The 15,209-nt window shown below is 40.6% G+C and overlaps 1 protein-coding gene across 2 annotated transcripts in view; it reads left to right on the top strand.

Moving 5' to 3' along the window:
* Nucleotides 1-5,994, top strand: part of CPM (carboxypeptidase M) — a 78,384-nt gene extending 72,390 nt beyond the window's left edge. For both annotated transcript variants that reach the window (XM_050750075.1, XM_050750074.1), the window contains exons 8-9: nucleotides 1,857-2,005; nucleotides 4,385-5,994. In XM_050750075.1, the coding sequence (XP_050606032.1) occupies nucleotides 1,857-2,005; nucleotides 4,385-4,627 (392 nt within the window). In that variant the 3' untranslated portion in view covers nucleotides 4,628-5,994. The remainder of the gene's footprint in view (nucleotides 1-1,856; nucleotides 2,006-4,384) is intronic.
* The last annotated feature ends 9,215 nt before the right edge of the window (nucleotides 5,995-15,209 follow it).

The raw sequence follows: 15,209 nt of genomic DNA, 5'->3' as shown, positions 1-15,209 counted from the left end.
TGGCAGAGCAAGACCCTGTCTGAAAAAAATAAGAAGAAGAAGAAGAAAGGAAAGAAAGAATTAATGTTTGTTGATCCTCCTGTTCTGTGTTACTTACATTTAATCTTCACAACCATCCTGGGTGGTGGTATATTATCCCCATTTCATAGGTGATAAAATTGAGGCTTGGGAATGTTTAGTGACTTGAGAACTAGAATTCAAATCAAAACCTGACTGGTTCTTTCTGTCATACCAAGCTATGATGATGGGTACACGCTATGCTTATCACATATCAAAGGACCTCCTAAGGGGGGCACAGTGTAAATAGCTCTTCAAAATAATGCCACTGAGGCTGGATGTGGTGCCTAACACCTGTAATCCCAGCACTTTGGGAAGCTTAGGCAGGTGGATTGCTTGAGCCCAGGAGTTCAAGACAAGCCTGGGCAACATGACAAAACCCCACCTCTACAAAAAATACATTAATTAATTAAATAAAACAGAATAATGCCACTGAAACCCAAGGAATAAATGCATAATCAGGTTACCAAATTATTACCAGTTTATGATTGGGTACTACCTAAAGATCAAAAGGATATGTCTCAAGCAGTAGGAATAAATATAAATGGAACTGTGTTTAAAAAAGAGGCCAAAGAGAAACACACGATGTGAAAATAGAAATTTACATCATTGTATAGAGAAAGGGAGAAGGAAATGTGGCATTTTCCTCCTCAGGAGGCAAAAAATGAAGAGTCAGGAATTAAATAGGAAAGAAAGTATAATAAAAGGCAACCTAGGTTAGATAGAAGTTTGTTTAAAGTTCAAGATAAATATTGTTTTGCTAAATGCCAACATTTTTTTTTTCATTTTAACCATTTCTGGGGGAAACTGTTATGTGTGCCTCATATTTTTCTGCCCTAATAAATAATTATTGAGCATAACTGTTTCGGGAGAGTTCAAGGTCGCCTTACTATTGTAAGAGAACTTAGTTCGTTCTCATTTATGTTATTGGGGGCTTAGGCAGCTTCACCTTAAGGTAATACGATTTGACCCTGGAGTAAACAAACTAGACGTGAAATGTAGGATCTAAAATAAGAAAGGTCTTAAAATATAAATGGCCTTTTAAAAACCGTACTCCTGAAATTTTGAGAGGGGCTCTGGAGACTATCATGGGTTGACGGCTAGCTGGGCCACTTCGTTGGCTGTGTGAGCTTGAGGAGGTTATTTTAATAAGCCAGAGCCTTCGTTTTTTTCATCTGTAAAATCATGATAATAATTGATGACACAGAGCTGATACGAGAATTTAATGAGAAAATGCACATTTAGCAGTTAGTACAGAGCCTGGAATATACTAAGTGCTCAATAAATACTGGCTGCTGTTACTGGTCCATCGATTCTAGGCTTCCAAGAAGCCTTGGGATTATAATTTTGCTTCCCATGTAGTTTGACCACAAGACAAAACTATTGAGTCCCTTGCGTAGGTAAATATTTTGTTGTAACTAATACATTGACACCGTTTTTATTTAGGATTTTATGGAATCCACCAATGGTTGTAATAGTTTGGTGATTGAGTAAATAACTTGGAAGTGACAGGAATGGATCTTAGGTTATCATCTGTGTTCTCTCACTGTGATAATACATGCTGATATAAATGGACTGTTCAACAACAAACAAATTTAAGCTATAAATCAAATTAGTAATTTTGACTATATTTTAAGTTACATCAAAAATAAGTTTTCTTTTCCCTCTCTAACACTTAATATTAACTCAAAACTGAGTTAGCTAATAAATATTGCATATATTGTTCTTAAATATTTACAAGAAATTTTTATATGCCATAAAATATGGCATTAATATTTAATTTTATTTTTGTCTTGCAGGTGTAAAGGGTCAAGTTTTTGATCAGAATGGAAATCCATTACCCAATGTAATTGTGGAAGTCCAAGACAGAAAACATATCTGCCCCTATAGAACCAACAAATATGGAGAGTATTATCTCCTGCTCTTGCCTGGGTCCTATATAATAAATGTAAGTATGCAATGCTAGTTATTGTTATTAAAATATTATAGAACTCATAATACCTATTCACCCAGAAGGAATCCAAAATAAGTCTAGAAAGTTCAAAAGTAGATCCATCAAGACAGAAAGAAAGGATAGTGTCAGACTTGCAATTGGAGTGAGTGGAAGAGGTGGAAATTATAGGGAAAAAAATATAAAAATTCATATTTTTTCCCTGATGGCAATTATTTTTTTAAATAGAAGCCAAATCCTATTTCTTGTGATATCTTTCATGATTAAAATGTAACCTCATTAATAAAAAAGAATAAGCAATGTAGCAAAGGTAGTTTATAGTTTCCTGGAATACAATACAACACCCATTCCATTGGCATACACTTTCTACTATAAAAAATGAATTGGGAAAAGTTCCTTAAAATTCATTTTATAAGTGAAATCTGATCCACAAATTTTATCACTATATTCAGCAAATGATAGACATATTTTGCAGCCCTTTTTTCAACTGATGCAAGTAAAATTTCAGTTTTTAATTCCATAAAACACATATTTCTGAGTCATTTTATCCTAAGACAGGAAGGCCTGGACAAATCTGAGCCTGAGTGGATTTATGTGAAAGAACTAAATGAAGAAGTATTGATTTAGTTGGCCAGATTTTGCCTCTTTCTCTTTGATGTGACTTTCTCTGAGAAATCAAAGATTCTTCTACTTTGCTTAGTGGGTCTCATGCCAATGATAGCAGTCATTCTAGATAGAGCTAATCCTGGGAGAAGATAGTCATCTATTCTGTCGTGAAAACTGAGTTGGCATTTTATTATTTCATCTTGATGACATCATGGAAAAAACATGGTTTTTAGTTTATAAAATTCAGAATTCAGAGCCTCCCTGCTCCGTGGGTTCTCCCCAAGGTGCCTGGATGTGAGGCTTATCAATTGCTAATGCTTTTAGGAATTTCTACCCCTACTGAGAAAATGGACAGAGCTTGAAAAATCTCAACTCACTGTGAATCTTTGTCTAAAAAGGCCCTTTATTTTCCTCCTATTTACTGTGATATTTCTATTCTATTTAAAAATATGGTTTTCCTTGTAGTGAATCTAATTACTTGCATGCAACCTCATAAATAAGCCACACCTTTAGAATAAAGTTATGAATTGTTAATTTCCCATTAGTTAGGCTAACACAGTACACAATGACTGTAGGTTATTAGTTCTGGGACAAGATTTGAAGGTAAGACTCTGGACATTGAATGAATGTGTAAAATACATACCAGTGAGTGGTTATGTAAATGTCATTCCCCATTTTTTCCCTTCTCCACCATATATAATAAAAGCATTTCTCAGTAGACATTGCCTGTAGTTAGTTTAGCATTTGTCTTACTTGTCCTGATCATTTCCTCCACTAAAAAATAAAAACAAATAAATAAAAATGCCTAACCGAAGATTCAGGCTGATATGAACAAAACCAGGTAAAATCAGCCTAACTGAAGATTCGGGCTGATATGAACAAAACCAGGTAAAAATCAAAGCTTTTAAAGGAGGCTGGGTGTGGTGGCTCATGCCTGTAATCTCAGCACTTTGGGAGGCTGAGGCAGGTGGATCACCTGATGTCAGGAGTTCAAGACCAGCCTGGCCAATGTGGTGAAACCCCGTCTCTACTAAAAATACAAAAAATTACCTGGGCATGGTGCTGTGCACCTGTAATCCCAGCTACTTGGGAGGCTGAGGTAGGAGAATTGCTTGAACCTGGGAGGCAAAGGTTGCAGTGAGCCAAGATTAAGCCCCCGTACTCTGGCTGGGTGACACAGTGAGACTCTATCTTAAAAAAAAAAAGAAAGAAAAGTTTTTAAAGGAAGCAATAGACTTGTAGATCAGCTGAAAAATTAGTAAGTTGGGTGGGTGACACAGTGAGACTCTATCTTAAAAAAAAAAAGAAAGAAAAGTTTTTAAAGGAAGCAATAGACTTGTAGATCAGCTGAAAAATTAGTAAGTTGAGAAAATAATTCTACTTGTAAATAATCTTGATACAAGGAGGATGTTAAATACACACTTGGGACAAAGGAAAACAGTTAACTCTTTACCTTTGTGCCCCATGAAAAGGATGGTGGCAGAAACATCTGCTGCTTCCTTCTCTTGACTTACATCGCCAGATAAGGTACCTGTCTGTCCTTATTGCATTTTGTAATTCTTGGCAACGGCATTCACAACACCAGTCTCTGTCAACAGGCATTGGATAACTCAGCCTGCAGGACCAAATCTGTTGCTGGCCCAGAGGTCTGGCAGATGGTTACATGCATTGCACAAAGGCTGCATTTTAGTGATGGATATCAGTGTTTTCAGTGTGGGCACCACGAAACATCTTAAGTCACTCATATAATTGTCTCTTGTTTCTTCTCAGGTTACAGTCCCTGGACATGATCCACACCTCACAAAGGTGATTATTCCAGAGAAATCACAGAACTTCAGTGCTCTTAAAAAGGATATTCTACTTCCATTCCAAGGGCAATTGGATTCTATCCCAGTATCAAATCCTTCATGCCCAATGATTCCTCTGTACATGAATTCGCCAAGCCACTCACCGGCAACAAAGCCTAGTCTGTTCTTATTTTTAGTGACTCTTTTGCACATATTCTTCAAATAAAGTAAAATGTGAAACTCAACCCACATCACCACCTGGAATCAGGGATTGCTCACTCCAGGTTACTGCAACCCCACTTCACTTTAGTGGGACCTTGACTGGAGAAACTCCACGATCTTCCTGAAGAAGAGAAATGGATGTTTCCAAATTCCATAGTAAGCAATATGTGGTGATAATGAAAGGAATGATTCAGTCTTGATGATGAATGGAACACACTTACCTAACAAGTACTGCTCATTTACACTCAAATTAATCTTGAAGTAGTCTTGAAATTTGTAAAAAAAACTTGAGAAGCAAAAAGTGCCTGCAAAAAGAAGATCATTTCATATACAGAGAACCTGATGAATATAAGCAATGAAGATGAACATTTATTGATCTTCTACATACAAGATGTCACCATGAGGCCAGGTGCAGCGGCTCACGCCTTTAATCCCAGCACTTTGGGAGGCCAAGGTGGTCGGCTCACCCTGAGTCAGAAGTTCAAAACCAGCCTGACCAACATGGTGAAACCCCATCTCTACTAAATATTAGCAGGGCGTGGTGGCAGGCACCTGTAATCCCAGCCTCTCGGGAGGCTGAGACAGGAGAATCGCTTGAACCCTGGAGGCGGAGGTTGCAGTGAGCCAAGATAGCGCTACTGTACTCCAGCCTGGGCGACAGAGTGAGACTGTCTCAAACAAAACAAAACAAAAAAACACCTCACCATGAGTGCTGTATGTGAAGAGATACTAAGTGCCATATATAATAAGTTCTCAGAGAAGGGAGAGATGATCATAGGACTGGGAATTGTTTTGCAAATGTTCTAGGAGACGTGAGAGAAAATACATAACCATGTCTCAGTGGCCCGAGAAAATACAGGCCCGAAGGGATAAGATTGTGTCTCTCTACAGAGCCTCAAAGCATACAGGTCAATTAAGTAAGCTCCTCTCCCTCCAGAGCCAAGTGTCCCTAGCTTTTGGCACCTGGATGCCACAGTCCTGTTAGGCTGATGACTCCAAAGGTGTAACTCTAGCCTCTTGCCTGAGCTTCAGGCTCACGTCCCACTGCCGACTGGACACATCCACCTGGATGTGACTCACAGGTACCTCAAACCCATCATGTGGAGCTCCTCATCCTGTTCCCCCTAGAGCTGCTCTTCCTGCTGCATTCTCTCTCTCAGTTACTAGGACCACCAAGCTAGGAACCTGGGAGTCATCCTTGATACTTTCTCTTTCTCCTTAATCCTGTGTATTCAGCAAGTAACTAAAAGTTGGTGTTGGCCGGGCACGGTGGCTCACGCCTGTAATCCCAGCACTTTGGGAGGCCAAGGCAGGTGGATCACTTGAGGTCAGGAGCTCAAGACCAGCCTGGCCAACATGGCCATCTCTGCTGAAAAAAAAAAAATACAAAAATTAGTCGCGTGTGGTGGCACATGCCTATAATCGCAGCTACTGGGGAGGCTGAGGCAGGAGAATCACTTGAACCCAGGAGGCAGAGGTCGCAGTGAGCCGGGATTGCGCCATTGTAGTCCAGCCTGGGCGAAGAAGCAAGACTCTGTCTCAAAAAACAAAAACAAAAAAAAAAGATTGGTGTTAATTATAAATATGGACGAATTCTGCTCTCTGCTCTCCATGGTTGTCAACACTGCAAAGTTGAGACCTCGTATCTCACCCACACTGCTGCAACAGCTTTACTGGTGCCTTGCTCCCAGCCTTCTCCTCCTCGGTCCATCCTCCACACAGCGCTGGGGAAGAGGAGCCACTGAAACAAAAGTCAGCAACTGGTTGTAGTTCATAAACACAGAGCTGTTTGTGTCCCCTGTATCTGGAATGCCATTATGACCCACTACGTTTTTTCTTTCCTACTCCCCTTAAAACTCAGTTCAGGTAGCAGCTCCACTAGGAAGCCTTGGCTGACCATAATCCCATTCAATTCCATTCCACCTCTTCGCAGGCAGTCTGGGGTTAGGGACCCTTCCTCTTTGCTCCCCAAAATAAACTGGTTATCTCTACTATTGGATTTACAACATTGTATTTTAATCTTCTACTTCCATGTGTGCCTTCTCTAGTAGAATGTGAGCTTTTTGAGGCCAAGGTCTGTTTGAAAAATTCATTGTTATATCTTCAAAGCCTAGCACATAGTAGGTACTGAATGAATGAATGAATGAATGAATGAATGAACAAGGGGTACCAGGAGACTGATACTCCCAGTCCTTCCCAGAAGCGGCCTAGGGCTTTGAGTCATTTTATGAAGCTAGGTCTTATGCGTAGGCAATCTCCGGCTCACTGTGAACACTGACAGAAGACTGTTTTCATGTCTGTAATCAAGAATTCCAGATACATTCCTTTTACTGGACCTTGAATTGACCCTAAGGTTGGTAGTAAAGGTATTATGTTTCCTCTTAACAGCACTACAAACTACCTTTTATTATCAGAAAAAAATCTTACCATTAGGACTCAATTTGAAGTACTAATGCTTCTCAAGTTCTCCACTATGAGAGTTACCCGATATTAAACCATTACCTATAAGAATTAAGGGAGAAAGCAGTAAACAGAAAAGAAAAAAACAATAGCAACTCTGGTGAGCAGATTCCTTCCTTCCTTCCTTCCTTCCTTCCTTCCTTCCTTCCTTCCTTCCTTCCTTCCTTCCTTCCTTCCTTCCTTCCTCCCTCCCTCCCTCCCTCCCTCCCTCCCTCCTTCCTTTCCCTCTCCTCCCCTCCTCTCCCTTTCCCTTCCCTTCCCTTCCTTTTCTTCTCCTTTCCCTCTCCTCCCCTCCTTCTCCCCTCCCCTTCCCTCCCCTTCCCATCCTTTTTTCTCTTTTTTTTTTACTTCATCCCCAGTGTCATAGTAATACAGGCCGATTTCTAGAAGTGCGGTGTATTACTCGTGGAAAGTGAGTTGCCTTGGTTCTTACTTTCAGTTGAAAGTTCTACGGGATCTAGAAATGAAACCATACTGGCAGGAGAGTGAGAACCACAAGGAATGAAGAGCTACAGAAGCATTTAGGCCATTTCTATGCCAAGCTTATTCTACATGCACAAAATTATACATGTTAATATAAACAAAATTTGGAGGCTTCTTTAAACCATTTATGAAATCTGGTAACTTGTGCAGCAGCAATAGATAACCAAAAAAAAAAAAATCTCATAATAATCTGAATATCTTGATCATTTTTATTTAAAGAAGTAGTAATTTATTATATACTTGAAAGTACATAATATTGCAAAAATGACTTTGGTATATTACAAATAAAACTACATAAGATGAAACTTGATTTGCTGTCAAGACCCAAACAATTTTTCAACTGGGCATTGAATTTTAACTTTTCTAAGATAGCAATTTTTGAAGGGACACAAACTAAAATCTGAATTCGTTCATGAGCCTTAATGTAAATCTCTTGCTGAAATAACGTTTTTAAAAACAGAATTTAGTATCAGACTCAAAATCATTTAAAGACTAACAAAACACAATCATGGTATTCTGTGGTCAAACCAGGTACCCAAACCACCTCCCTGCCCAACACCTTTCCTGCTGTTTCCTTCCCTCTTGGGCTGGTGGTTATGCCCCTCCAGCTCTACGTTCAGCTATAATTCCTTTTATAGAGAAACCAACATGATACACACTTTCATGATGGGAGGAAAATGTGGGAGTGAAATGATATTTAGAAAGCAGCAGTCAGGCGTGGTGGCTCATGCCTGTAATCCCAGCACTTTGGGAGGCTGGAGCAGGCAGATCACTTGAGGTCAGGAGCTCGAGACCAGCCTGGCCAACATTGTGAAATGCCATCTCTACTAAAAAAAAAAAAAAAATACAAAAGTTAGCCGGGCGTGGTGGCGGGCGCCTGTGATCCCAGCTACTCAGGAGGCTGAGGCAGGAGAAATTGCCTGAACCCAGAAGGTGGAGGTTGCAGTGAGCCAAGATCGCATCACTGTGCTGCACTCCAGCCTGGGTGACAGTGAGACTCCGTCTCAAAAAAATAAATAAATAAATAAATAAAAGAAAAGGCAGAAGCCCTGGATTCAAACCCACTACACATTCAGTTTCCTTAGCCATAAAATGGAAACCCCACCCCACCCCGGCTGAATGGTGATTCTGACTGTTAGAAATAGCGGTAAGAGATGCTACATTTTTGGTGCTTGCTCAGGTTTAGGAAGGATAGTTAACACTCAGGTAATAACTATTTTGAAGGCAGAATAATATACCTTAAAGAGTACACCTACTCAAATGTTGGTAAATGTTGACATGACTGAATCTAAATGGCAAAGAGTATTTTAGAAAAACATTAAGTCCCTGCAGATAAATGCTTAATTTAATTACATTCAGACTTGAACTGTTGGATGTATTAGAAATGTTAAAAGCTTTTTCTCAACATTTCCAAAAGTCTTTCCAAGAAATCGGTGTTATGTTTTGTTCCAGAAGCAAATTTGCATTTGTGATCTGTTTCTACAAATGGTATAAGTTAGCTCTATGTTTAGAAAGTAAAAATATCTGATGTTAGATTGGAAGTATCTCTTCCTGGGGAATCCAGAAAAGTAAGCATAGCATATTGTCTTACTGCAACAGATAAGTTGCTTATTGAGAACTCTGGTTGTTATTCTATATGGTAACAATATAGTTGGTGTATATTTTATGATAGATCCTTTATATTTTCCTCATGACTTTGGAAGGGGGAAGGGGGAGAAAATTATGATGACCAGACTAGTGAAAGAGCATTGAAAGTCCACAGTACTGTATCTAAAGTAGAAGTTTGGGTTTGTTATAGACTTTATATCGACTAATAAGCAGATACTGTACAGTATTGCTCACCATTTTATCATACTTTTGCATATGAACTACTCCATAGCCTTTTATAGATGTTTTATAGCTGATTTTACCAGTTTTCCTGGTAACTTGTTTTCCTTTTTTTTTTTTTTTTGAGATGGAGTCTTGCGCTATCGCCCAGGCTGGAGTGCAGTGGCACGATCTCGGCTCACTGCAGCCTCTGCCTCCCAGGTTCAAGCAATTCTCCTGCCTCAGTCTCCCAAGTAGCTGGGACTACAGGCATCCACCACCACACCCACTAATTTTCTGTATTTTTAGTAGAGACAGGGTTTCACCGTGTTAGCCAGGATGGTCTCGATCTCCTGACCTCATGATCTGCCTGCCTCTGCCTGGGCCTCCCAAAGTGGGCCTCCCAAAGTGCTGGGATTACAGGCGTGAGCCCCTGTAATCTTTCTTTAGTACTATAACTAAGAATTTATTAAAATGCACAAATTGTCTAAGACTGTAAAGTTTATTGGGGAAAGGCCACGACTACCTCTGAATTTAGTAAATTTAAAATATTTCTGATTCGCAATAAAGAACTAATATTCATATAAATAATATATGCTTTTTTCCCATTATGTTACCTGAAAATAAGTACTTATACAAGTGTAACAAAGTCCACTAAAAATAACTGATTACCACCAAATAAAGCTTGGGAAAGACCAAATTTAATGACCTTTTATGAGGCAATAATATTGCAACAACTCTTCAAAGTCCAGATAGTTCTTCCAGAACATGTTATATATATTATATATAACACATTCCAAATTAATTTGTGTTGTGGGGCAGTGTGTTCTATGGACAAGATGATGGATGGAAAGTATGCCTTCTGGTCAGAAAAAATATTTGAAAATTCACAATTTATATTAATGTAATAAAGAATCTGAGAAATGCAGAAAAGAAATGGATTTCCCAAACATGCTAAGCTATGGGACCATTTCCTTAAATAATACAGCCTCATACCATCCCTTGGACTAACATACCTATATTTCCAAACACATTTTGGGAAATACTGATATATAGAGAAGTCTTTTGTTCTGAATAACAAATTTTATTGATTTCCAGGTGCTTTTGAAATACGGAGAATAGTGGTAAACAAAGAATTAAGTCCTAACCCCTGCTAATACCGATTTAGTCATAGGACAGAGGATAGGCCCAAGTTTACATCTGCTCTTTGAAACACGCTCAACAAATAATAGTTTAAATGAGACATTGCTGAGTAGGAAATGGCTAAATTACAGGTACCAATTTTTAAAAAGTGATAAATATCTCAATTTAGAAAATAAGCAGGAAATAGTTTCTCTGTTTTCAAGAGGATTCATTACATAGAAACCCCTTAAGCAGAAGTTCCCTGGTATATTTTAGCTAGATTTCAATATTTAAATTTGCAGCTTTTTTTTTTTTTGCAATGGAGTCTCACTCTGTTGCCCAGGCTGGAGTGCAGTGGTGGGATTTCGGCTCACTGCAACCTCTGCATCCCAGGTTCAAGTAATTCTCATGCCTCAGCCTCTCGAGCAGCAGGAATTAACAGGCACGCACCATGACACCTGACTAATTTTTGCATTTTTAGTAAAGACAGGGTTGCACCATGTTGCCCAGGTTGGTCTTGAACTCCTGGCCTCAAGTGATCCGCCCACCTCAGCCTCCCGAAGTGCTGGGATTACAGGTGTGAGCCACCACTCCTGGCTAAGGGTTTTTTGTTTGCTGTTTGACAACTGAGAATAGAACTATTATTTCTCTCCTCTCTTGGAGTGGTCTCTCAGCGCTGTTAAGAGTCTACCGAATGTACTGATTCACACCTGTAATCCCAGCACTTTGGGAGGCTGAGGCGAGGGGATCACCTGAGGTCAGCAGTTTGAGACCAGCCTGGCCAACATGGTAAAACCCCGTCTCTACTGAAAATACAAAAATTTGCCAGGCATGGTGGTTCATGCCTGTAATCCCAGCACTTTGGGAGGTCAAGGCAGGCGGATCAGGAGGTCAGGAGTTCAAGGCTAGCATGGTGAAACCCTGTCTCTACTAAAAATACAAAAAATGAGCCACACATGGTGGCATGCACCCGTAATTCCAGCTACCGGGAGGCTGAGGCAGGAGAATCATTTGACCTTGGGAGGCAGAGTTTGCAGTGAGTGGAGATAGTGCCACTGCACTCCAACCTGGAGTGAGAGATTGTCTCCAAAAAAAAAACGGCCAGGCGCAGTGGCTTACTCCTGTAATCCCAGCACAGCACTCTGGGAGGCCAAAGCGGGTGAGTCACCTGAGGTCAGGAGTTCGAGACCAGCCTGGCCAACATGGTGAAACCCCGTCTCTACTAAAAATACAAAAATTAGCCAGGTGTGGTAGTGGACCCCTGTAATCCCAGCTACTCCAGAGGCTGAGGCAGGAGAATCACTTGAACCCAGGGGGTGGAGGTTGCAATGAGCTGAGATCACGCCATTTCACTCTAGCCTGGGCGACAGAGCAAAACTCCATCTCAAAAAAAAAAAAAAAAAAAAAAAAAAGTCTACCATTAGTGGACACCTTTAGTCTTCCAACAAGATACTTCCACCTCCCACCTTGTAGTTAAAAAATGCTTAACTTTGGGCTGGGTGCGGTGGCTCATGCCTGTAATCCCAGCACTTTGGGAGGCAGAGCGGATCACGAGGTCAGGAATTCGAGACCAGCCTGCCCAATATAGTGAAACCCTGACTCTATTAAGAATACAAAAATTAGCTGAGCGTCGTGGCAGGCGCCTGAATTTCCAGCTACTCGGGAGGCTGAGGCAGGAGAACTGCTTGAACCCAGGAGGCAGAGGTTGCAGTGAGCTGAGATTGCCCCACTACACTCCAGCCTAGGCAACAGAATGAGACTTCGTCCCAAAAAAAAAAAAAAAAAAAAAAAAGCAAGCTTAACTTTGAAGAGATTTGGTCTTCTCATACGCCTCCTATAAAAAGAAACAAAATAAATGTGAGAAAAGGTAGAAAAGGCCTTTGTCATAGGGAGCAATTTTTTCTAAAAAGGTTTTTCAGCAAGACCCTCTCTCTTAAAAAAAGAGTTGTTACAATTCTGACACCATAGCAACTTTTAAAGACCACTGTTTTCTTAGAATGTTTCTTTTTTTCCATTTATTGCACAAACAATAATTTGGGGGGGACTTTAAAAAATCATAATCAGGCCAGGCACAGTGGCTCAATGCCTGTAATCCCAGCACTTTGGGAGGCCGAGGCGGGTGGACCACATGAAGTCAGGAGTTCAAGATCAGCCTGGCCAACATGGCGAAACCCCATCTCTACTAAAAATGACGAAATTAGCTGAAATATCACAGCTACTTGGGAGGCTAAAGCAGGAGAATCGCTTGAACCCAGGAGGTGGAGGTTGCAGTGAGCCAATATTATGCCATTGCACTCCAGCCTGGGCAACAGAGCGAGACTCTGTCTCAAAAAAACAAACAAAAAAATTCACAATCAGTAAAATTAATGTTTAATGAACATAGTGTTATTTATTTTCTATTTTTTGAGAGACAAGTCGCCCTCTGTCTCCCAAGCAGAGCGTAGTGGTGCAATCATAGCTCATTGTAACATGGGACTCCTGGGTTCAAGTGATCCTCCCACCTCAGTCTCTCAAGTAGCTAGGACTATGGGTGCATGCCACCACAATTTTTTGGATGCAGGGCGTCATTATGTTGCCCAGGCTGACCTCAAACTACTGGCCTCAAGTGATCCTCCCTCCTTGGCATCCCAAAGTGTTGAGATTACAGGTGTGAGTCACCAAGTCTGGCCCAGGATGTTACTTTAAAATTGTCTTTTCATCTTCTAAATCAATAAGAACTTCATAGTTGCTTTCAATGCCAATCAACATCCTTTACTACTGTATACACAATGTATTTATTTGACATTTGAAAGGAGATACAAAAGGATGTTACAACCTGCTATGGCAAGAAGTTACAAAGGAACATATTGGTATGAACAGAACACCTCAGAGTTGAGTGTATAAAAAAGGCTTAATTCACCAGATGCAGTGGCTCACACCTGTAATCTCAGCATTTTGGGAGGTCAACATAGGAGGATTGCTTGAGCCCAGGAGTTCAAGACCAGCCTGGGAAACATAGCGAGACTCTGTCTCTAAAAAAAATACATATATATATGCATTAGCCAGGCGTGGTAACAACAGGCCTGTGTTCCCAGTTACTCAGGAGGCTGCAGTGAATCATGTTTGTGCCACTGTACTCCGGCCTGGGCGATAGAATGAGACCCTGTCTCAGCAAAAAACAAACAAAAAACTTCAAGGTGGGAGTAGGGGTTAATTCAAGGCTACCTAAGCTGGATTTGGGGTGATTATGGTCAAAAATGGATGCAAACAGAATATTAAACTGCCATTCATTAAAAGTGCTTACTACCTGCCAGACCCCGTACTAGGCTCTATATATTTACTGTCTCTAAGGTCACTCGGTAAGTAAATACCAGATCTGTGACTTTTAACTTCCCACTACAATAAGCTTATGAACTTCGTTGAAGCAAAAATGGTTTGAGAAGTGAAAATCAAGCACCTGTTTCATGGTGTTCTAAAAGTCTAAAATAATCCAGTAGAACATCAGAGATAAAATCCAAAAAGCAAGGTTTCCCCCCAATATTTAAATCAGGAAAGCAACATGATGATATCTGTAAACTATAACTGAACCAAAAATAGGACCAAACGTAGTGAAATCCATTTGGGGAGATATTACTGTGATCTTGAAAGAAGGCCTCCTTAATACAGGACAGTGGGCTGGGGAGGTGTGAACCAAAAATAGACATATGCAAAAGCTCTAAAATTTAACCCTGAGAAATAAATGAAATTCACCTAGAACATAATGGTAATGGAATACATTTAAAAGGTGAAATTTTGGGCTTGGCGTGGTGGCTCACGCCTGTAATCTCAGGACTTTGGGAAGCCAAGATGGGCAGACCACATGACCCCAGGAGTTTGAGACCAGCCTAGGCAACATGGTGAAACTGTCTCTACAAAAAATACAAAAATTAGGCCGGGTGCGGTGGCTCACACCTGTAATCCCAGTACTTTGGGAGGCCGAGGCGGACAGATCATGAGGTCAGGAGTTTGAGACCAGCCTGGCCAACATGCTGAAACCCCATCTCTACTAAAAATACAAAAAAAAAAATTAGTTGGGTGTGGTGGTGGGCACCTGTAATTCCAGCTACTCAGGAGGCTGAGGCAGAATTGCTTGAACCTGGGCGGTGGAGGTTGCAATGAGCCGAGATTGCGCCACTGCACTCCAGTCTGGGTGAAAGAGCAAGACTCTGTCTCAGGACCGGTGGCGGCGGGCAGGAGGTGATTAGCTGGACCTGGTGTCTTGCAGCTATAGTCCCAGCTACTTGGAAGGCTGAGGTGGGAGGACTGAGCCCAGGAGGTGGAGGCTATAGTGAGTCATGTTTGCAGCACTGCATTCCAGCCTGGGTGACAGAGCAAGACCCCGTCTCAAAACAAAACAAACAAAAGGTGAAATTTTGGAATTAGGAAAGATGCTATTTTTATAAATTGGCTTTAAGTTGTTGGCTGGACATTTAAGTTGTAGCATTCTGAAGGCAGTAGAGATGTGGGACTGTAGGATTGAAACAGGTGAGAGGAAAATGCCTAACGATTTTTTAAAAGTCTTTAAAGGAGAGCTTTAAAGGAAAGCAATACGAATTGAAGTATGTTTCAGGACACTCCTCTCCTAAAGACAATCAATTATGGTTTTTATTCAAAATACTATTACTCTAACGTTAAATATTTGAGTATAGCGATCATTTCAGATGCATTATGAATAAGTTAACTGAACACGCCTCCCA

Source organism: Macaca thibetana, chromosome 11, assembly GCF_024542745.1.
Source record: "Macaca thibetana thibetana isolate TM-01 chromosome 11, ASM2454274v1, whole genome shotgun sequence".
NCBI classification, from domain to species: Eukaryota; Metazoa; Chordata; class Mammalia; order Primates; family Cercopithecidae; genus Macaca; species Macaca thibetana.
The sequence above is the reverse complement of the archived record's forward strand: the minus strand, read 5'-3'. Positions and strand labels throughout refer to the sequence as shown.